The following is a 23308-nucleotide window of genomic DNA, read 5'->3' as shown; positions in this document are numbered from 1 at the left end:
AGTCTTGAATAGAAAGTTTTTACAGAGACTCTTTCCCCCGGAAGTTGAAGGACTCAGCCCTTGCTTGCAGAAGCAGGTAGTGGGGGCTTCTGTTTGGAGTGGGGACATGGGTGGGGGTGCGGGGAGGGAGGACCAGAGAGGGAACTAGCATGCACACAAGTTCATTATATGTAATCTTTAGTTTTTTTTTAGTGTTTGTTTATTTTTGAGAGAAAAAGAGCATGAATAGGGGAGAGAGGGAGACACAATCCAAAGCAGGCTCCAGGCTCTGAGCTGTCAGCACAAAACCCACCGCGGGCCTTGAACTTACAAAGAGTGAAATCATGACCTGAGCGGAAGTCGGATGCTTAACCGATTGAGCCACCCACGCGTCCCACAAGCTCATCACATGTGAGATGAGGGAAGGAAACAGGACAGGGAGGGTGCATGTCTTGGGACCGTGGTGGGAGAAGGACCTTGGGGTAGGTGGCCATGTTTGGACTAGAACAGAAGGGACAGAAGGAGCTCTGTGTGATGACAAGAGGGAAGGGGCGCGAGGCAGTGGCAGACCCCTGTGCGATGGGCCTTCGTCCCTACCTCCCTCCTGACCTGTCAGCCTCCTGCTCCAGTCCCAACTCTGCGTCCTGTTTTGCATCCCCCGGCAGCACTCACCCCTGCTTTGTCAAGTTAAAGGTCTGCTCACAGTCAGGTGCATACATAGGAGCCCCAGCTGCCGTTAGCTGAGGGCTGGCATGTGCCGGGCACGGGGCTGTTCCTGCTGTTCCCGCCTCGGAGCTCTAGAACACACTCATGACCTGCTTTCTAGAATGCTTTTCTCCAGAGCGGGGTTTCTATTGGCACTTGGGGCTGGAGAATGTGTGTGGGGGCAGGGGTGTTCTGTGCATGGTAGGGTGTAGAGCACATTCTGGGACCCCCCCCCCCCACCGGGTGACTACCGAAAAGGTCCCCAGACATGGCCCCGTGTTCCCTGGGGGTTTGAGAACTCACCACACTCTGCTCTCTGCCGTGTGTCACCTTTCCTGGTCGCCCCACTGAGACTTGATCTGATTCTCTGGGGTCTCTGTCCTGTCTCTGGTTGGTGTGGTTGCAAAGTGCTCATTGCTGCCCGAGACAGGTCATTTTCCCTCTGTCTCATTTCCCCTGCTGGAATCCCAGGAGGGGTGATGTCTGTCCCACTCACTGCTGAAGCCAGCACCTGGAAGCGGGTCTGGCACGTGGAAGGTCCCTGTGATTAGTACATGGCAGGTGTTGAGAGGACAGCTGGGTACGGGCCTGGAGCAGATACAGGAGAAGTTGAGAAAGCGTGTGGTGGGGAAGGGTGACGTTGGTGACGCTGCCCGGTCACTGAAAGAGGCATTTACCTGGTGGCAAGGGGACCAGGGCTTTTTCTGTGTGTGTGTGTGTGTGTATACACACACACATATTTAGTGTTTATTTTGAGAGTAAGAATGTGTACATGAGCTGGGGAAGGGCAGAGAGAGAGGGTAGGAGAGGAACTCCCAAGCAGGCTGCACACTGTGCAGAGCCTGATGCAGGGCTCTATCCCACGAACTGCAAGATCATGGCCTGAGCCGAAGTCAAGAGTTGGACGCTTAACCGAATGAGCCACCCAGGTGCTCCTGTGCCAGATCTATTGTGCAAAGGCACGTGGACGGGAGAAACGCCTGGTGTGGTTAGGGAATTCCTAGCGTTTCTTAAACGTTAACCCTCACGTGAGTTCCCCAGGGATCACGTTAAAATGCAGGCTCTGATTCCGGGCCAGCTAAGGGCTCTGTGTGTCACACACCAAGTGAGACTGATGCTCCTGGTCCAGGGATGACACTTTGAGCTGCTCAGCATTGCCCGGGGAGACACGCGGTAAGTGACTCTTGGTTCCTCCTTTGTGAGTCCCCATGGGTCCCCAGTTTCCCCAGGGTGGGGCCTCCAGGAGAGTCGGGCAGGCAGCCCCCACGGTAGAGACCCTTCTCCGATGGGCCGGTGAGAGCAGGGAGGCTGGAGTTCCAGGCTGGGAGCCGTTGGGGCCTCGCTGGGTCCTCAGCTCCCGGTGGGTCAGGCCCGGTGGGGGCTGAGGATGACCGAGCCGGCAGAGGGCCTGGCAGAGAAGCTGGCCCTCAGAGCTGCCGGAAACCGGCCCCCACGACGAGGCTTGTGGAGGAGCCCCTCCTTGGTGGTTGCTCAGTCTTTCCTTCCCTTGCGGGCTGGACGCTTGTCTTGCCTTCTTTCTGGGTCCCGGATGGGGCCTCTCGGGGCTGGGTGGGGGCAGATCCCCGACCAAGATTTCAGTTGTGTGCTCTCTTTCAAGTAAAACCGTGCAACCCAGAGGAAGTAGCAAGTGTGAGGAAGCGCACAGGGCGGTTAGAGCCGGATTCAAAGCTGTCCTCCTAGCTGTGGGGCTGTGGCCTCCTCACTTGGCCTCCTGGGGCCTCCTTTCCTCACCTGCACGATGGGGACTGTGCGTATGTGGGGCGCCGGGAAAGCCCTCAGGATGCGGGCGAGGGGGGTGCAGAGGATCCTTAAACCCCGGGTTCGATCCCCCACCCCACCCAGAGCAGGTGTGCAAGTTGTGTGCCCCTGGGGTCCCCGCTGGTCACAGGGGCCCCATGGCCGACCCCTGGCCACCGCATATCAGCTGTGGCCCCAGAGCCCTGGGCTTGGGTGGGGCAGAGCCCTTCCCGGGCTGCAGCCTGGGCCCGACACCTTCAGCTGAGCCGGTTCTACCAGCCCAGTGGGCACCTGGCGGGGGTGGGGGGGTGGAGGAGGAAGGAAAACAAGACCGAAACCGGCGTTTATGGGACATTAAACTGCGGTCAGCCTCTCCCAGGCTCTGGACTCGAGGCCTGCAATCGACTCGTTCAAAAAGGAGGTTGGCAAATATCCGGGTGTCCCCGAGACCGGCAGCCAGGACCGAAGTCTTACTAGCATCTGCTCCCTGGGGATTCTGAGTGCTGCCTGTGTCTTTTTTTTTTTTTTTTTTTTGCCACAAGACATTTCTTTAGCTCTCTGCCTCAGTTTCCCCCATCTTTTTTTAATTTTTTTTTTTTAACGTTTATTTATTTTTGAGACAGAGAGCATGAACGGGGGAGGGTCAGAAAGAGGGAGACACAGAATCGGAAACAGGCTCCAGGCTCCGAGCTGTCAGCACAGAGCCCGACGCGGGGCTCGAACTCACAGACCGCGAGATCGTGACCTGAGCCGAAGTCGGCCGCTCAACCGACTGAGCCACCCAGGCGCCCCTCCCCCATCTTTAACATGGGGATGAGTGTCTGCCTTATAGGAGAATAAGGTAAATCTCTTAGAGCACTTACCAGACACCTTGGGAGTAATAGGTTAGCTGGTATTATTATTCTACTTTTAAATACACACATATGTGTGTGTATACATATATATTTATTTACCTTAAGTTTTTATTCATTTATTTTGAGACCGACAGAGAGCAAGTGGGGGAGGGACAGAGAGAGGGAGAGAGAGAATCCCAAGCAGGCTCCACGCGGTCAGTGAGAAGCCTCACGCAGGGCTCGAACCCAAGAACTGCGAGATCATGACCTGAGCCGAAACCAAGAGTCGGAGGCTTAACCAACTGAGTCACCCAGGCACCCCTATTATTCTCATTTTAAAATTAAGAGCTCGCTGTGTGTCAGGCAACGTCGTAAGTACCTTATGTGCGTTTATCGGATTTAATAATTTCGTTAACCCCATGATACTGCCTAGGCGTTCCCCTGATCCCCATTTCACAGAGGAGAAATTGAGGCTCTGAGATGTGGAGAGGCTCACCCAAGATGATGGGCCTGGTGAGGAGCAGATCCTGAACCAGACCCCGGGTACACTTGATTTCACATCCCCTTGGCCGTGGGCGGTGCTAGGTGTTCACCAAATTCACAGATGAAGAAACTGAGGCACGGGGCATCGGTACGGTGCCCGTGTGAGGGAGAGCTGAGATTTGAGGGGGAATCCAGCAGGCACCCACGGAGAGAGGGAGCAAGGGCAGCTGGGCTTCTGAGATACCTGCACGGACCCGCCAAAGGCTGTGATGCCAGGACCCAGGACACTGCCCTCGTCCGAGTCCTAGTATCTGCCTCACCTCCTCTGCTGTCAGTGGGAGGTCAGCCTTCTTTTCTTATTACCGTTCTTCTGTAGACACTGGTCAGGCTCTGTGAGGTCCTTCTTCCCTCTATCCTGCCTCCTTCCAGAGTCCGCCTAGGCCCGGGTTTCTCCCAACCCCCTAGAGCCCGCAGTTTCCCTGTCGATGGTCTCTGTTCCCTTCCGGGGAATTAACCAGATCCATTTCCCGGGTGTGTCCCCCAATATGCTCCTTCCAGCAGCTCTGGGGGACAGCGCCTCTGGTAGCCCATTCCCGAGCTCAGCAAGCCACAGCTGGGGGTTGATGGTCTCCAAGGATCCAAGGGGAAGTCCTGGGAGCAGCTAAAGGTCTGGGCACCTGGGAGGGGAACTGAGTCTGGTGCCAGCCAGGTGCTCAGGACAGAATGAACCGGGAGGCGAGCCCCACCCGTGCTCACCACCCCTTCCACTCCGCTCCCTGAGCACCTGTGATGCCCCCAGCCGTATGAGGTTGAGAATGTGGGGCTACGGAAATGAGAGTCCCTGTCCCCATGCTGCATGCTCTCGGGCGTGTGAAAGCTTCCGTCTATGGCGTCTGTGTGCCTGCTTTACAGATGAGGAAACTGAGGCTGAGGAGGAATTAGCCGTGACCCTCTGGCCAACGAAAGCCAGAGGGGGCTTGGGGTCTCATGTACTAACTCGCCACGGAGCAGCTGGTTGCTGCTTTTCCATTCTCCCAGAATTCTCTCTCCGGCTCCACGTGGCCCCTTTGACTTGACGTGTTCCCATGCGGGGTCTCTGGGCATTCTGTCTCTTGTCTCCAGTTGGGTATGATGTGCACAGAGAAGAGCAGAAATGTGTCGGGTCACAGAGAGGGACTTTCATGGATTGAACATACCCATGACCGACACCCAGATCGAGAGCAGAACGTTCTCAGCCTCAAAGCCTCCCCACGGCCCCTCCTGGTCACCCTCCCCGAAAGCAGTTGACCTGTATCCTGACTTCGAGCTGCAGGGCTTAGTGTTGGTACCTTTTGTTCTTTACGTAAATACGGTCACAGTGCAGTGGTTCTTTGCTTTTTGGTTTTTAAATGTATTTTCGGGGATTTTTTAAAAATGCAGTACTGAGATATAATGCACGTTATTGTACAGTTTACCCATTTAAAGTATGTAATTAGGAGCGCCTGGGTGGCTTGGTTGAGCTTCCAACTTTGGTTCAGGTCATAATCTCATGGTTCATGGGTTCGAGCCCTGCATCAGGCTCTGTGCTGACAGCTCGGAGCCTGGAGCCTGCCCCGGATTCTGTGTCTCCCCTTCTCTCCCTGCCCCTCCCCTGCTCACACTCTGTCTCTAAGAATAAACATTTAAAAGAATTTTAAAAAGCATATTAAAAGAAAGTATGCAATCAATTTGAGGACATTTCTGTCACCACCCCCCAAAGAAACCCTGTACTAATTAGCCATCAACCCCTCTAGCACCCTACCCCTGGCAACCAGTCGTCTTCTTTCAGTCCCTATGGATTCATCTCTTCCAGTCACTAAGTATAAATGGGTCCTCTCATACGTGGCCCTTTTGAGCCAGGCTGCTCCTCTTTTCTTTTCTTTTCCCTTCCCTTCCCTTCCCTTCTTTTTTTTTATGTTTAATTACTTTTGAGAGAGAGAGAGAGAAAAAAAAAAAAACACAAGTGAGCGAGGGGCAGAGAGAGAGGGAGACACAGAATCCGAAGCAGCCTCAGGCTCTGAGCTGTCAGCACCGAGCCGGGTGCGGGGCTCAAACTCACAAACCGCGAGACCACAGCCTGAGCCAAAATCAAGAGCCAGATGCTCAACTGCTTGCACCACCCAAGCCTCCCGTGCCTGGCTTCCTTCACTTAGTGCCAGGTCTTCAAGGTTGGTCTACATCGTAGCATGTATCCGTACTACATTCCCTGTCATGGCCAAACAGTATTCCATCCCCCAGGCGACTGTCCCGAGTGCACCCCTTCTTTGGACCTGGGATCTTAGGAATCTAAAACGCGGGCATCCACTGACACTGGCTCCTGAGTTTGGCCCGGCGCCCCACCAGCCAGCCCGGCCAGGAGCATCAGGGAAAAGACAGAAAGGAGCGTGGGGGTCGGGGTGGGCTCACGGGGGCAGGGGATTCTGAACGCCAGGACCAGGTCTCCGTTTCCCTCTGGGCCTCAGTCTCCCCATCGGTAGGGTGGGGGCGGGACAGGGGTCAGCCATGTGCTTCGGGAAGCTTCCAACTCAAACAGTGCTTAATTCTCCAGGTATGTGGCACTTCCTCCTTCCCAGCATGGCTTTGTTCTAGTTTTGAGTTCCAGATCTGATGAATATCCCACCCCTGGACATTCTCATTTTAAGTAGCTGCTATTTCCTCTTCCCTGGCCTGGGTGCCTCCTTGCTCCCCGGGGTTACCAGCCTGTGCCTTGGGTCCCTTTCAAGGCTACTACTCCTTGAAGTCCATGGAACAGAAGAAAGAGGTGAGTAGGAAGCAGGTTCTGAGAACAGAGGATGGCCTCATGTGGGAAGGTTGGACTGTGGACCCGCAGCCTGTATGACCCAGTGACAGGGTAGCTGGGTTTGAAATTCACCCTCTCCCACCCCAAGCCAGCATCGTTTTTTTTGTTGTTGTTGTTGTTTGTTTTTTTGTTGTTTTAAACATCTTTACCGAAATACAGGTCACATACCATACGTCTTGCCCGTTAAAATGTATAATTCCAGGGGTGCCTGGCTGCCTCAGTGGGTAGAGCAGGCGACTCTTGATCTCGGGGTTGTGAGTTCAAGCCCCATGTTGGGTATAGATCACTTAAAAATAAAATCTTAAAAAAGTGTATATAATTCCGTGGCTTTTAGAATCCTTGAAGGTGTGTGTCCAGCCCCACAGTCAATTTCAGAATATTTTGATCATCCTCTAAAGAAACCTTGTACCTTTGCTGTCCCTTTCCGTCATTCTCCCAGCCCCTGGCAACCACCGGTCTACTTCCCGTCTCTACGGATTTACCCGTTCTAGATGTTTCGTGTAGATGGAATCACACTGTGTGGTCTTTGGCGTCTGGCTGCTTTTACTCAGCACATCTAGTGTTTTCAAGGCTCCTCTGTGTTGCAGCGTGGATCCCTACTTCTTTCCTTTTTATGGCTGGAGAATCGACCGCGATTTATCGACTCATCGGTTCACAGACACTTGGGAGATTCCCACTTTGTGGCTCTTATGAGTAAGGCCGCTGTACCACGCACGTACGAGTCTTTACGTGGATGCGTGTTTTCGTTTCTCTTGGCCGTATATCTGGGAGTGGAATTGCTGGGGCACGCAGTAACTCTCCATGCCACCCACTGAGGACTCGTCAGACTATCTTCTGGTGTCCAAGCCACCATTCTGCTGCCCCAGTTCCAGAATGGCCCAACCAGGGTCTCCTTACCTGGGGGTCTGGGATGGGCCTCCGGTGGCCTCGGAGTCCTCGGGGTGGGGTGCACATCTTGTGTCTCCGTGTTTTTCTGAGGGTGAACGTCGAGGACACGTAGCATCTTTGAGCCTCCGAATCCTCCCAGCTCCTGCCAGTCAAAGGTTAGAGTGGGGGCAGATCAATGCAGCACGTTCCAGTCTCATCTCTGGACTCTTCTTGTGGGATTGGCTCAGGATTAAAAATACAGCCCGATAAGTGGTGGACCTGCCATCTGACATTTGATTTTTTCCCCCCCTCTTTCTTTTCCTGGTGCTTCTCCTTCCTGGAACTCAGCAAAGAGAACTTCAACAATGTTCCTGACCTGGAGCTCAACCCGATCCGCTCCAAAATCGTCCGTGCCTTCTTCGACAACAGGTGGGCCCTTGTCCCTGAACCGGCCCAATGGCAGATGACTTTGGCCTTGAGGGAGTGTTTTCCCTTTGTACCTTCTTATGGTGCTGTGTGCTCCGAATGTCTCCTTAAGCCATTGAGCAGAGGAGGGGGTTGCTTTGAGTAGGAGTTATGAGCACAGCTTGGGGTCAGACAACTCTGGCTCGTTGACTTTGGGCAGCTCACTCAGTCCCTCTAGGCCTGTGTATTAGTTAGCTATGACTGCGTGACAAATTATCCCAGTACTTAGCGGTTTAAAGCAAATACCACCTCACTGTTTCTGTACATGAGGGACCCACGGGCAAACTATCTGAGTTCTCGGGTTCAAAGGCACCGGGGCTCCAGCAATCTGAAGGCTCGACGGGGGGCGGCTCTGTTTCCAAGCTCACACACGTGGCTGCCGGCAGGCCCCACTTCGGGGACCTCCCATCAGTTTTTCTGTGTCCTCTTCATGAGAAGTGAGTCACCAGGGCCTCCCACACGAGGAGAGGGGACCACACAGGCCTGAGTGCCAGGAGGTGGGGATCGTTGAGGGTGATTTCAGAGGCTACCTCAGTTTCCTTACCTGTAAAACGGGTGTAACGATAGCATCTGCCTCGCAGGATTGCTGAGGGTACACTGATCTGATGTGTACCAGGTTGGCTATCATTCTGCTCGTTGCCCTGACTTACAGGGAAACTGAGGCACGGGAGGCGGTGCACCTGGGCCAGTATCCCAGAGCTGAGGCTCCAAGCAGAGCTCGTGTCCTCAACCGTCCAGCGTTGTCGGAGTTGCGAGACTCGCGTGACTGGATGGGGGCTCGCTCTGTCTGAGGCTCCAGCAAGATTCGGGTCGGGTACGCCCTCTCTAGGCTGCCAGGGCCTGTGGGCAAACACACGAGGACCATATGCCTGACAGCCAGTGTCTGCAGAGATGGCTGAGAAACCGGGAGAACCGGCAGAAAGAGGGAGGAAGGGAACAGCCATGCTGTGGCCAGAAGATGGGCAGTGACTTCCGGACAGGTTTCAGGTTTGTGGGGTAGGGGTAGGAGTCCTCAGCTGCCCTGGAAGATGCAGGGCAAGGCCTGAGACAGTGACCAAGAGTTAATGAGGCAAAGCAGAGAGAGGAGGTGTTCTGGGAGGACAGAACTGCATGTACAAAGGCCCTGCGGCACAAGAAAGTACAGCGAGTGTGTGTGGCAGAAAGGAGGTCTGGCCGGAGCCCAGGCCACGCAAGAGGAGAGGGGTGCGGAGGGCAGAGCTGCATCGTGTGGCCTCTTGACCAGTAAGAGGGGTCTTGACCTCAACCTGAGAGCAGTGGCGGGGGCGGGGGGGGAGGGCGCTGATGGGTTTAAGGTGGGGTGTGGAGTGCACACTCTGGCCGCCAGCGCGTTGTAGGGGCCCGGGGCCCGGGAGGGGGGCGTCCTGCGGTCCCCCAGGCTGGAGGCAGGGCTGCTGAGGGGAGCCGGAGAGCCGTGGGCAGCTTTGCGCCACGGGGGAGGTGATGCCGGAGGTTGGAGTGAGAGTCTGGTCCGGGGTTGGAGGTGACGAGCGGCGCCGAAGGAACCTTCACGGCGGATTGTCCCGTCGCCGGGGGGAAGGCGCACGGTCCGTGGTGGAGGTGGGGCTGGAATTCAGAGCCCCCACCTCCTTGTAACCCTGGTTCTGCGTGAAGGGTCTCGGAGGGAGGCCTCGGTGGGCAGTGAGGCTGACAGGTGGCGGGAGGGGGTGCCGGGGGAGTTGATATGGGTCGGGGGGTCTAGGGTTGAAAGGTGTCACAGGAAGATGGCAGAGGGTGACCGGAGCCTAGTGGTGCCTGGCGCGACAAGGGGGGGTGAGGATGTGTGCGTGTTGTCCGCGTGCCTGCCGCGTGTGGGTCTGTAAGGGGACGCTCGTTTCCAAAAGGCTCCGTGCGGACCTGGCCACCTGGGTAGCTGGCCGGGCACCAGGGACCCAGCCTTCCGTGGGGTGGAGCTGGAGGGGCCAGTGTCTCCCATAGCACGAGGTCCACTCGGGTGGGGAGAGGGTGGTGGCCCCGGAGGGACCAGCAAAGCCGGCTCCCCAGGGCCTGCGGGAGCCAGCCTGGGCCGGGAACCCGCAGGCTGGTCCTTCATTCCTCCCCACTGCCCTAGCAGGGAGCGTATTCGGACGAGAGAGAGAGAGAGAGAGAGGGCACTCCTGGCGTGGGCGAGAACGTTTGGGGGCCTTAAATCTGACCCGAGGTCGCAGCTTGGCTTTCGTCTGTCACCTGTGGGAACTGGGAGCGGCCTCAGGAGCTGGTTTTTCAGCTCTCGGGTGGCATTCCGGTGTCGGCTGAGGGGACGGGGCGTGGGAGCGGGGCGGAGCTGAGGCCTCCATCTGGCTCGGGGACTGGACTTCGGGGCGGTCAGTGAGAGGCAGGAGGGACAAGGCCCCCCCTTCCTCGGAGGGTCCGGAGTTAGGACAGCTGGCGGAGGGCTGGTGCAGACGCGGTGCTGCCAGAGGAGGAAGGAAGTGATGTCAGGCGGTCGGGGGATATTGAGTGTCCAGAAGATAGACATCCGGACAAGCCTGTGGGGGCCGGAGTGCGGCAGGAAGGGTCGTCCAGGGCTGGGGTGGCTGGTGAGACCAATACCTGCCTTCCGGGCCTGGGATAGCAGGTGGGGGAGCTGGGGTTACCCTGAGAACCGAGGCCTCTGGACGGCTTCGGGCAGGGGAGCAGTGGGGTCTGATCTGCGTTTTGCAAAAGCCCATGTGGCTGCTCCTGGAGCACAGCGGGGGAGGGTCCTGCTGGGAATGGCGGAGCTGGGTGGCCATGGCAGGTAGGCGAGTGGGCAGGCAGCCTGGAAGTCTCTGAAGAGGGGACGACTGAGGAAGGGCTCCCCCAGCGAGTCCCCAGAATAGCCCGGACGCTGCAGCTGAGAGCCTGTACATCCCATAGTTCTTCACTCCTTGTCCTAGAAGTTCCGAGGGGCGTGGTGAAGAAGGACTTTGGAGCGGGGGGGCCAGAGACAGAATTTTCTTCCCACGAAATATCACGGTCAGCCTTGCCTCCCGAGACCCTTCAGGAACAGGACTGTGGACGGAGAAGCCGGCCTGGAGGGCGGTGTGAGCAGGGTCCTTCCCCACCTCGAAGGGTTCCATCTTACGGGATCCTCGGGAAGTTAAGGATGAAAAATAGTGTCTGAGCTGGGCATCTTTGCAGAAGAGAAGGGAAACTGCCCATCTGCTGAGCGCCTGCTGTATGCCTGGCACCGGGCCGGCCACGAGGCTGACCCAGCTTGAGCCTCACCTGGAACACGAACCCTTCTTGCCCCTTCTGAAAAGCAGGTCAGCAGCGACCACCTGGAGCCCGCCTTGACTTGCTAAAAAAAACCCTGAAATTAAGAGTAGACTTTTCACTTTGGTAGTAAAGCGATTACTCAGCCAAGCTGACCACCGTGCTGGAGTTTGAGGCAGCTGATAGACAGCAGGAGTCGGCAAACTTTTTCTGCAAAAGGCCACAGAGTAAATATTTTAGGCTTCGTGGGCCACGCGGTGTCTGTCAGGGCTGCTCAGCTCTGCCTTGGTAGCAGGAAAGCAGCCACAGACAGCAAATGAATGGGCGTGGCTGTGTGCCAATAAAACTTTATTTACAGACGTTGACTTGCAAATGTTATGTGATTTTTACCAAAGTTTGTCATGAAGTGCTGCTGCCGTTTCGGGTTTTTTTCTCCCCGAAAACCTATTTGCAACCATTCGAAAACATAAAAGCCCTTCTCGGTTCACGAACCGTACAAAAATCGGCCGCAGGCAGGGTTTGGCCCGCGGGCCGCGGTTGCCCGCCCTGGATCTGAAGGAAAGGGTCAGTTTGGTGAGTTACTGAAGTGCTTGGTGCCTTGGTTTCCCCACCCTTGAGGGCCCCGCCCTGCGCACTGTAGCACCCAGGCAGCCCTCCACCCTGGCCTTCACCAACAGCAGTGCAACTGTGTCTCCCCCTGCCCCCCTCATGCTGAGCTCGGGGAGGGCAGCACCTCCCCCCCCCCCCCCCCCGCTGCCCCACACCCCATAAGCAGGTTGCTGGGAAACAGAACCCAAGGCTAGGACGGCCCCCGTGGGCGAGGCGTGTGCCCAGAAGGGCCAAGTTCTCTGAAGCATCGGTGCTCAAAGGGTAAGATCCGGCGTTTAATCCGTTGCTGACTTCCCGTCTCTGCTCCCACAGGAACCTGCGCAAGGGATCCAGTGGCCTGGCCGACGAGATCAACTTTGAGGACTTCCTGACCATCATGTCCTACTTCCGGCCCATCGACACCACCATGGACGAGGAGCAGGTGCAGCTGTGCCGGAAGGAGAAGCTGAGATGTGCGTGAGCATGGGGGTCGTGCCCCTGCGGCAGGCGGTGGGCGAGCACGGGGGGTGGGGTGGGTGGGGGGGCGCCGGTCCCAGGTTACGGCACCCAGGAAGGCCCCCACTGGTGTTTCTCCTCCCAGGCCGCGCCGTGGTGGCCTCCTCGTGGACACCCCCCAGCAGCTGGTGTTTTGGGGGAAAGGCGGGGGGTGGAGTGGGTGACGGGAACAGAGCCAGGACCTGGGCTCCAGTCGGGCCCCTTCCACTAGGCAGACGTGTGGCCTTGAACCAGGACACGTGCTGATGGTGAACACAGCCCGTTGTGAGGCTCAGTGAGGTCACATAGGCAGAGACCCTGGCTTCCCTCGTCCTCGAGGCGCCTCAAATGCCAAGTTCATGGGACGAGCCTCTGGCTGGTATGTCCTGGAGGAACCCCCCGGGCCTCCGGGCTCTGGAGCGGGGTTGGCTGTGATCCGGGCTGGCCAAGCAGCACAGGGTCCCAGGGTCCCATGCGTCACATGTCCGTCCCCCGTGTGGACTTTCCCACGACTCCTGACATCCCGCCCCCACCCCACCCGAGGCTCAGCCTCATCGGCAGGAACATGTAAACACGGGGACTGGGCTGTATTTAGCTCTGGAATGCAGACGGGAGGGCTGCCGGGAACTTTCCCGGGCTGGGTGGCCCGAGGCCTTCCGACGGCATCGTGGACCGGGGGCAGTCTGGTGGCGGCCCAGCTGCCCACCTGCTCCAAGGGCCAGGTCAGAGGTCGTGGGGGCCCCTGGTTTCCCTTCCCTTCATGGGGTAGCCGTGGGCAAACACGTTAACTTGTCTGAGCTTCGACGGTGCAGTCTGTGAAATGGGCTCAGGGCAGCCTTGCCTCATGGGGTCACGTGTGGATGAGAAATGACGTTTGCCACACGCTCGTGGCTCAGGGCGTCTGATCCCTGCGGGGTTAAGGCTGGGGACTTTGTGAGTTTGAGGGTGAGCCGCTGGGGCAGGGCTTGCCCCCCTTTGGCTCCTGGCCTCTTTGGATGCTGCGTGATGCCAGTAAAGGAACAAAGGACTGTCACCAAGTGGGATAACCAGAGGAGAGGAGGTGCTGGTGTCCTTCGGGCCCACCAGGGACCGGCTCAGACCAGCCAGGGGTCGGAACATGGGCAGCGGGGTCCACGACCTGCCGATGGTAGCTGCCTTCTTGGGTCTTCGAGGAAATGACATTTGGGGATCATGTTGATTTGTCTTCACTTCGACGAGAGTGTCGCATCTGCGCTGACAGTGTGCCGGGACCGCTGGTCCTAACCCCCCAGCTCGGTGGCTCACTGAGCCCTCGGGACGCCTAGAAGTGGACACTGTTGTTGTTGTTGCTCTCGTTTTATAGGTGGGCGAGCCGAGGCTCAGAAGTTAGGTCACTTGCCCAAGGTCACCCGCCAGGAAGTAGGCGGTCTGGACCCATGGCCTTTGCCCTTGACCCCTACGGTTGCCGTTTAGGGTTCATTATGGGTGTCTTTTGCTCATTTGGAGGTAGCTTTCTGAGCAGGAAGGTTGGGGGAGCAGGAGGACCCGGGGCTCCCCTCCTGGCTCGTCTGACCAAGCCCTTCTCTCTCCCCCCGCCGCCGCCCCCAGTTCTGTTCCACATGTATGACTCGGACAGCGACGGCCGCATCACCCTGGAGGAATATCGAAATGTAAAGTATGCTCCTCTGCCCATGGGCCAGGGCTCCTGGCACCTCCCCGCCCCGTGGCCTGGACAGAGGCCCAAGGTCACCCTGTGTCTACTCGCCCGGCAGGTGGTAGAGGAGCTGCTGTCGGGAAACCCGCACATCGAGAAGGAGTCGGCCCGCTCCATCGCCGACGGGGCCATGATGGAGGCGGCCAGCGTGTGCGTGGGGCAGATGGTGAGCCAGGTCCCCGAGGGGGGCGGGGAGGGGGAGCCAGGTCCCCAGGATCTCCGGTCCCCTCCCCTGCCCCTTGGCTAACTCCCACACCTTGCCCTGCTTGTGGTCCGTGTTTCTGGAAGGCCTGGTGGTGCCTGTCCGACTCGCTGCTCTTACCCCACTGCTTTCCCGCCCCGGGGAGACCCCTGGAGTGGAGGCCCCGCCAGGAAGCCCCCGCAGTTTGTAGCCTCCCACCCCCCCGAGCCCTGCTGTCAGCGTGCCACACGCAGTTGACGACGAGTGGCTGGGAGGGCATTTCTGGTCTGGAGAAGGGGTCAGCAGGGCCACCTAGTCTGGGGACCCGTGTGGAGCCGGGAGTGGGGGGCACATGAAAATGGGACAGAGGAGGGGGGTGTTGACCTCGGGGCTGGCGACTGTGGAGGGGGAGCCCCCGGCCGGCCCCAGAAGTGATGCGGGGGCCAGAGGCAGGTAGCCGTGGAGGGGGACGTGTGGCTGCCGAGGGCCTGGGGCAAGGCTGACGGGGGAGGAGGACAGGCAGGAGCATTGGAACCTCCACACACGTGCTCGTCGGGGCTGCGCTGGTAGGAAACGGCTGGGTCATTTCTCAGAGTGCCACGCGGGACAGCCGTCCATGGTGGGGACTGTCCTGTGTGTCGTAGGGTGTTTAGCCCCGCCCCTGGCCTTCACCCACTAGACGTCAGTCACCCCCTCCTAGTCGTGACAACCAAGGGTGTCCCCAGACGTGGCCAGATGTCCCTGGCAGGAGGCCGGGATGGTCCCCAGTGAAGAGCCATTAACTGGAGGGGCCCAGAAACAGACGGTGAGCCGAGCGGTCGCCACACTGGGCCCGGCGAGCGGTGGCTGTCAGGCGTGTGGGGCACCCGCAGGTAGGCTCCTCTCCCTGAGTGTGACCGCACGGCCTGTGCAGACGTGCGTTGTTTCATAGGTTTTTAGTCCCATTTTACTGGTGGGGAAACTGAGGCCCGAGGACATAAGGAACTTTCTGGAATCGGGGGCAGTGATCTTTACTGTGCCCGCTGGACACACTCTCGTAGGACCGGGTCTAGCCTGGCTAGCCCGGCACAGTGGCTTTGAGCCCCGGGGGACCTTGAGGACAGGACGGGCACCCGACCATCTCGATGACTGCGTTCCCTGAGGGTTTCGGTGGGTCCCACCAAACCGTCAACCTCTTCACACCTTGTGCTTAAAGCGGCTGTGGCTCTAGATGCCTTTATGGCGTTGGGTTCAGCACGGCCCGAGTGGAGGGCTGTGTTCCTGCCGGGACCTGCTGTCTGTGCCCCCGGCCTGCCATCGAGGGTCTTGGCACGCCCGGGGCCTGCTCCCAGAGGCAGGGGCTGTGGTCATTTTATTGGCCTGCATTTTATCGGTCTGCTTCTGGGGCCCAGGGGGAGGCGTCTGGCTTTGGTGAAACCACCCCCCCACTCAGCAGATTAACTGCGGCAGAAAGGGCTGGCGACCTCCGTGGAGAGCGCAGGGATCCCCCTGCCGTGCCGCGGAGCCAAATTCCCATTTGACTTAATTACACTCTCCTCCTCCAAATTGCTCCCCGTCTCGCTCCGGTGGCAACCGGTGACAGTTTCCTTAATTTGCTGCGGTGAAACTGTTGGCAGCTGGCAGCTGCTCATCTGCATAAAAGGCACATGACCTCAGAAGCGGGGGTATCTGAGAGCCCGTGGCCGCCTCCCGGGTGTGTGTCCCGAGCCTCTCTCTCTACTTACGGGTCCCCCGTGTGCCCTGAAAATGTTTTCTCGTGTCAACGTCAGCCGGATAAACGTGAGCTATGCACACGCACGCACAGGGTGAGGGCCGGCCGCGCGGTTCAATACCATCCGGCCTCCGAGGACGCCGAGCGTTCCAGCCTGTGCAGCCCACCGAAGCCAGCCCATCCATCGCCCCGCGTTAATGGACTTCCAGAGCCGGTTATTGATCGGGGCAGTGCTTTCTTCCCAGAGTGCTTTCTCTGGACGGTCTTGTGGCTTGAGGGTGGGGCTGCTTGGCTGGGGTCTCAGCTTGGGTTCCCCCCCTCCCCCCAGGATACAGAGCCTGGTCTATAATTAGCTCCCCTCGGCTGCCCCAGGGGACCCGGGGGTTGCCTTCAGAGAGGGGGCACCCACCTCTCCCTGCGCCCCTGGGCGGGAGGAGCAGGGAGCCCCAGGGACCTGCCCGGGGATTGGAGAACTGGTCACATTTACAAAATTAAGACGCATATATAGATTTGTTTTCTGTGTTAAAAACAAGTGTAAAGAAACCCCAGAGGGTGAAGAATCCTATCAGACACTTGGGAGTCAGCCGTGCTACTCCCAGCTGGGCAGGCAGGTGGCCTTGCCTCTGTGCACCTCAGTGGCCTTATCTGTAAAATGGGACTGAGAACAGAACCCGAATAGCAGACACTGAGCGCCTGCTACTAAATACACATCAGAACAACTCTAGGGGCGCCTGGGTGGCTGAGTCGGTTAAGCATCCAACTTCGGCTCAGGTCATGATCTCGCGGTTTGTGAGTTCGAGCCCCGCATCGGGCTCTGTGCTGACAGCTCAGAGCCTGGAACCTGTGTCTGATTCTGTGTCTCCCTCTCTCTCTGCCTCCCTCCTCCCCTGTCTGCCACCACTCACGCTCGCTCGCTCTCTCTCTCTCTCTCTCTCTCTCACTCTCTCACTCTCTCACTCTCTCACTCTCAACAAATAGAACATTAAAAAGGTTAAAAAAAAATTGCAGGGAGGTATAGGAAGAGAGGTGAATTCTCTGTGCTCTTCTCCCCCTCAACCACTCCTCCCTAGAGGGAAGCATCCTTGCTGGAGTTTATTTTCCAACACACACCGACGTACACGTGTGTCTTTTATTTTTGACGTGCACACAATGGAACTGACCGGACTCCTTTGCCTCTGCTGACCCCACACGTCCCCAGGGCAGATGGCGACAGTCTGGTTAGCGATACAGGAAGAAGCACGGATCTGCAGACCTCTTTCTGCGTGTTTGTTTTTTTCCACTATGCATCTTGGAGCCTTTTCCATATCTGCATGGAGGGATCGACCCCTTCTTAATGGATGCTTGGTAATCAATAGCATGGAGGACCACGATTTATTTAGCCAGTCTTCTGTTGATGGACACGGGACGGCAGCCGGGCTTTCGGTCAGAGTGCTGCAGGCAGGGGTGAGGTCTGGGGAGCCTTAGCTGTGCCAGAGCCCGAGATAGTCGTACGAGGGGCAGGAGCCCCACCTCTGGTCTCATGAGGTCACGTGTGCCCAGAGCAGGAAGGACACAGGTGGAGACTGGCACTGGCCATGACTAGGTGGGTGAGAGGCCCGGCGGGCAGGCATTATCACGGTGACTCACTGGGCGAGAGGGGTGGGCCGCACGGGCCGGCCCTTGACCCCCCTTGCCCCAGTGGTCTGGGAGCTCAGAGGGTCAGTGCGGGCATGGTGACGCAGGACCGGGAAATGGCAGCAGGGCGGCTGGGGGGAAGGGGAGCCCGTGCCTCTGTGCCCACCGCCTTCCTTTCCACCCTCACCCACCAGGTTCTCCCTGGGGGCCTCGGGGCCCTGGTCAGCCCACACCCTCCCTTCCAGTCCGAGATGGAATTCAGAGGGACTGGCTTCCGACTGGAAGCAGCAGGTCCGGAGGGACCCCTGCTTCTCGTGACTGAATGGGCCCGACCATCTGCGTCCCGGGGCGGCGGGGGGGGGGGGGGGGGGGTGGGGGTCCCCCCGGGGGAGGCGGCTCACTCTGCGTGTGCTCTGTCCCCAGGAGCCTGACCAGGTGTACGAGGGGATCACCTTCGACGACTTCCTGAAGGTGGGTGTCTAGGAGCAGAGGTGGGGGCTGAGGGGGGTTCCTGCCCACTGGGCAGGAGGAGACTGGCACCTCTGTGGAGAGGGGGCATGCACGCTGTACTTATTTTTATCGGGAGGGCAATAGTCACACGTGGTCAGAGCAACTAGAGCCGTACAAAAGGGCCGCAACGATACCGTTTCTCCCCCACAAGTCCCCGGTCCCCGTGTCAGAAGCGTCACTGCCGACAGTCGGAACCGGGTTCTGGAATGTTCTATGCCTGCGAGTCACATAGTGGAGTCAGCGGAGTGGGGTTTAGCCCCTCGCTTCTCCCGTGCCTTGGACCTAGCTGCCCATTCTCCCAGCCCCCACGGGTGGACACCAGGCCCCTGCCGTCACAAACGTGCTCCGAGGTTGGGAACCGGGACCCCCTCACTGCTCGGACTGGCAGGTGCCCGGCGGAGGGAGATGAACCCGCCTGCCCTGTGCCCGGTGCCAAGTGCCCCGACAGCAGGCCACCAGGCTCATTCTGGGGTTAGGACAGGAAGTCAGGGGAACACGACCCAGAGGTCCCAGTCCAGCCTGCCGCGCCAGCCTCTGACCCGCCCGAGGGCGCTGATGGGCCCGGGCCTGGAGCCGGGCTGGGACTTGGGCGGTCACGGCCCCATGGAGCCCGGGGGCAGCTCGATGGGCACTCCGCCCGGGCTGTGCTCCTAACCTGGCCAGTCAGCTGCCAGCTCTGCAGGAAGGGGGGTGGGCAGCCTCTTCCACCTTGTACCCACCGGGGCCGGGCAGGGCGAAGAGCCTGTGAGACCCAGCTTCTTCCCGGGAAGGCTCCCTCTGCCCCCCACCCGAGGCCTCCAGTGTTCCCCAAGCCTGTCCCCACCCCGTGGGGGCCCTTCCTGACCGGCCGGCCCCTCCCCTCCCCTGGGCCTTGCCGGTGACCCTGTTCCCACCTGGCATTTAGCAGAAAGCACCCCGGGTGCCCCACGACCTTCCCCAGGAACCGGGTCTGTTTTCTCTGCCCCCTCCCGGCACCACACCAAGAACAGGTGCAGGATCCCAGAAAGCAGCTTGGGTGCCGGCAGGACTCTGACTGCAGCCTGGTGGCAGGCCCTGGAGATGCTGCAGGCGACAGCTTGAGTGTTAGAAGTTCTCACAAGCGGGGAGGCCGAGCCAGGTCTGGCCGTTTCTCCGTCTGCGGCCCTCTTGGGCCTCCCCGCCGCGCCGAGTGGCCAAAGAGCTGGCAAGCGCAGTCCTGGGAGTGGGGGGGCTCGTAGCGTGGCAGTTGGGGTCAGATGTCCCCCGGGGCCGTGGCCAGGGTGGACTGTCACGGCAGAACCCGTGCCAGGTACGTGCCTGTGGACATCTTTGCCCTTTCCCGGGCGTGAGCTTGTCTACGTAGAACAGAGGTGGCTTATCCCAGGGAGGCTGTAAACACCAAACGGTCGTGACCTTTTAATTAGCGAGGATGGCTTAATGAAACGGTGCGACTAACGCACAGCGCCTAATAGTTTACAGAATGTTTCCACGGATGATCCCCTCTGAGCCCCCGTCATCGCGTGACTTAACGTGGGCAGTGCAGGTGGTGGTCCCGGCATGGTGCTGATGAAGAGGTTTACTGGGGTTAAGGAACTTGCATGAAAATCGCAGAGCCTGAAGTGTGGTGGGTGGGACGGGAATGACTTGGAGCGAAGAGCTTGGGTTCAGCACTTAATAACAACTTGCTGTGACAGCGTCGGAAAGGATCCACACGTCAGAGCCAAATTAACCCGCAGAAAGGCAGGTGGAAGTTTCTTTTCCTTGCTCGGCTCACAGCCTTGAAACCGGCCCTCTGGTTGTCACCTGTCCTGGTGGAGGGGAGGGCGGGGACGCGGGCCCGGTGGCGGCAGGGACGTGTGCTCAGTGCTGCTGCTCTGTCCGTTGCAGATCTGGCAGGGAATAGACATCGAGACCAAGATGCACGTCCGCTTCCTCAATATGGAAACCATCGCCCTTTGCCACTGACCTGCAGGCATCCCCGCCCCCCCGGAAGCCGCACCGGGGTCCGCAGCCGCCCTCGGGCCCGAGGCCACCGGTGTCCTGCTGCAGCTCTTGTAAATAACCCCCCTCTGCCGTCCTGTTTTCCCGAGGGTGTGGTATGTGGGACTACTCTGTTTTTATCTCTAATAAAAAAGAAGACGGTTGGTTTGTTAATGAACATGGCTCCTGTCTGTTCCCCACGTCCACTCGGTGGCCTGGCCACCCGGTGGCACGAGGCTGAACAGGACAGCTGATTTTCAAAGGCTGGTTTGGAAAAAGGGGAGTTTTGGGGTTTTTTCCCCAGACCTTTTCTGGTGTATTTTGGGTGCAAGGTTTGCTCCTTTGCATGAGTGCCGGGCGGTAATTAGTAAGACGAGGCAGCTCCTCGTGCCGTGGTGGCTGGCACGCAGGCGGTGTGGTTTCCTTGGTATTGTGACTGAGCATCTAGGCCAGAGGAGATAAGGGGGACCTGCGGTGATGTGCCCAAGCCCGCCGACGGTACCCGGGGCACTGGACTCCGGGCCTGGCTGCCGAGGTCGGGCTGGGTGCGTCCACACCCTCCCAGGCCGGCATGTGGCAGTCCCCGGTGGTGGCGGCAGCAGGGGAGGGGACTGTCCCCGGTGAGTGGCTCCCACAGCTCCAAGGTCACCTTCTGACTCGGGTGAGCTGCGCTAGGGGCGGGGAGATGAAGGTTGTCCATCCGGTTGATGGCTATGGCCGGTGGGTCAGCAGAGGCCGGCACGGGCTGAACGCTCCCGGTTGGTGCTCGGTAGGGCCGGCACGGCCGTTGCTGTGATCGCTCATCGCTGGCGGCATCCCGGGCCCCCTTGCGTGGCTCCTGCCGTCCACACTCACTGGGAGGTTCCCCTTCCAGCCTTCCAAGAAAGTTCCGGGAACCGAGAACTGCCGTTATTGGCCTTCTCGCACTTCCGGAGCTTTGTTACTAAGCGTGTTTTAGCTGACACCTGTGCGTGGGGGTTCAGAATTGAAAAGGCGCAGGAAGGCACAGCACACGGCCCTTCTCCCGTGCCGGCGGGCCCCGGCTTGCCCTTCCCCGAGGCAGTCAGGTCAGCCTGTTTCTTTGACATCCTTCCGGGGCCGTTCCTGCAGACGCAAGCAGGTATATTGCCGAGGAGGAGCTGAATGTCGGTATTTAAGTGAAAAGTTGAAACAGAGCAGTGAGGCAGGGTGGAGGGGGACTGTGTGGACGGAGCACCGTGTGCAGGGCAGGAGTCCCGAGGCTGGCACACCGTGGCGGTGGCGGTTTGGGAAGCGCGCGCATCCTTCTGGTGACGCTTAGGACCTTGGAGGTGAGAGCAGACGCCTCTTGGAGGTGAGGCAGTAAGGGCATAACTGGGCCGCCTGGGGCCCCGGACCCGGGGCCTGAGGGATGCTGGCCTGCGGTGCGAGCCGCGGCCTCCTCTCTCCCTCCCGGGCCCTGGTGGATGGCAGGGAGGCCACATGGCCCCGGCCGTGGGGAAGTAGACAGCGGTCTGAAGTCACTTCCAGAGCTCGGCTGTTTAGACTAGCGCTTACTCAACAAGTGTCTTGACATTTCCTGAGCGGTAGATCTGCGGGGAAGGCAGAGGCCTGGCTTCCTGCCCTCAGGGTACCAGCCACCTGGTGGGACCCTGAACTGTGTTTCCTGGAGCAGGAGTGGGACGTGAGCTGCCTCATCTCACTGCTGCCCCTAGGGACCGTCTTGCTCACGTCCTTGGCTTTCCCGGCTGCCCTCGGAGACGGTCTCAAGTCCCTGGCATGGCCTGGTGTGCTGGAATCTGGCACTCTGCCGGAAGCATCTCTGCCCGGTGACCCCCTGCAGCCTCGCAGAGGCGCGCACCCTCCCCTTCCCCGCCCCCCACGGTGCCTTTGAGCAGCGGGATGGCTGGCGTGGCCACCGTCGGCCTGGACTTTCTGGGGCTCCCCCAATTTGCTTCGATTTTGTGCTTCTCAACAAAGGCAGTTCGTTAATGTGAAGTGTTGTTAGAAACCGTTTCCCATCAGCCCCTGTGCCCTGAGTTTTAGTTTGGGAGAGGTGGCCACTGTGGGCACACATCAAACGTTTTCATCTCTTCGGACCACCGAGGGCCAGCCTAACGTCTTTGAAGCTTTGGGCCCCGGCTTACCTGAACAGCTAATTAAAAGGAGATTTATTCACCATGAGCCCAGTCCATGCTGCTCAAAAGAAAGCTAATTTGTTCCCAGTCACTGAGGGTGTCACGAAATTGGCAGGGTTAAGGCTTATTTCCACCAGAGCGCGGCCTGCGGAGTTTACCTGGGGCTCCCACCGGCTCCCAGGGTGCCCGTTCGGTCATTTGGGGAGTGATCAGGGTTTCCTAGCAGTGGGTGCAAACCTGCTTCTAGAAAGGGCAGGTTAATTCCCCACAGTCTAGCAGAGGACGCAGGCGGGGGCTCCCGTTCCCTCCTGTCACCCGCCGGACCGGCGAGGGTGCCCAGGAAGGGCTTTGTGGCTGCATCGCCCCTGAGCAAGTATGGCTACGTCCCCGGGTCCCTGGATCGGGCGCCTCGTCAGAAGCAAGTGGTGTGTTGGTTTGGAAATTGGTTCTAAAAGAGGCAAGTGGTCGAATCAACAGATATGCTTGTTCAACAGCCTGTCTTCTATCAAGAATTACACCAGTGACTAAAAGGAAATAGGCAGAAATCAGTGCTAAGGCAAATATTTGGAGGAAGTGAGATCGTGCTTTGAAGGCCGCAGGCGGTGGGTGGAGACCCAGCAGGGCGAGGGCCCCCTTCTGTTCTTCACCCATCTGCCCGCAGTCGGGTTGACAGCCGGATCTAGTCCCGTGCTGCCGTGTCACCAAGGGGAGAAGTTACCAGAACTCAGCTTTTGGATGTTCAGAGGATCCAGCGATTTGATGCAAACGCAGGAGTCTGGTAGCTTCACAAAAGGGCTGCGTAATGGAAATCTAATAGGAGAAGCTCGGGGGAAACATCCGGCAGCCACGTTGACCGTGCATCACGGATCAGGGAATAGCCCAAGATCACAACCGCTTCCAAATTCGGCCAAGCACCACCTTGCTGGACTTGCGCAAAACAACTCCGTTACCTTCTTGTCCGAGGGACTGGAAAGTTCTTTCTGTGCTCTGCTCAGGGGAGGCAGGTCACACGTGTACCTGAGCCTGCCCCCACCTGCCTGCTGAGGCTGAACCGCAGCACCGGGATCGGCAGTGACTTCCGTGGGCTGACACAGTTAAAAATACAAGTTGCCTTGGCGAGGGTTTTTGCAAACACCTGCTTTGCAAGCTGTCCTCCCACACGGTGACCTTGGGAAGGCCTTGGAGAGGGGGTAGCCGGAGGAGCCGGGGTTTCTGTCAGCTCTGCCTTTGTCTCTGGGCCTTTCCGGAATCAGGAGGCAAGTGCCAGCGGGGTGTTCGGCGGTGGATGAACTTGGCCCGTGGCGGCTGCCGAGCCT

The 23308-nt window shown here is 58.8% G+C and overlaps 1 protein-coding gene across 4 annotated transcripts in view; it reads left to right on the top strand.

Moving 5' to 3' along the window:
- TESC (tescalcin) overlaps positions 1–20053 on the top strand; it is a 52019-nt gene extending 31966 nt beyond the window's left edge. Inside the window, exons 3-9 of one of the 4 annotated variants that reach the window (XM_078435752.2) lie at positions 7792–7872; positions 12046–12185; positions 13795–13856; positions 13959–14066; positions 17601–17697; positions 17830–17877; positions 19783–19858. In XM_078435752.2, coding sequence (XP_078291878.1) covers positions 7792–7872; positions 12046–12185; positions 13795–13856; positions 13959–14066; positions 17601–17697; positions 17830–17837 — 496 coding nt within the window. In that variant the 3' untranslated portion in view covers positions 17838–17877; positions 19783–19858. Of the gene's footprint in view, positions 1–7791; positions 7873–12045; positions 12186–13794; positions 13857–13958; positions 14067–17600; positions 17698–17829; positions 17878–19782 lie in introns of all 4 variants that reach the window. The other 3 variants (XM_078435754.2, XM_060612410.2, XM_078435755.2) reach the window with 3 other exon arrangements.
- The last annotated feature ends 3255 nt before the right edge of the window (positions 20054–23308 follow it).

The sequence above is a fragment of the Panthera onca genome, chromosome D3 (assembly GCF_046562875.1).
Source record: "Panthera onca isolate mPanOnc1 chromosome D3, mPanOnc1 haplotype 2, whole genome shotgun sequence".
NCBI lineage: Eukaryota > Metazoa > Chordata > Mammalia > Carnivora > Felidae > Panthera > Panthera onca.
Note: the sequence above shows the minus strand (reverse complement) of the source record. Positions and strands in the feature narration are given on the sequence as shown.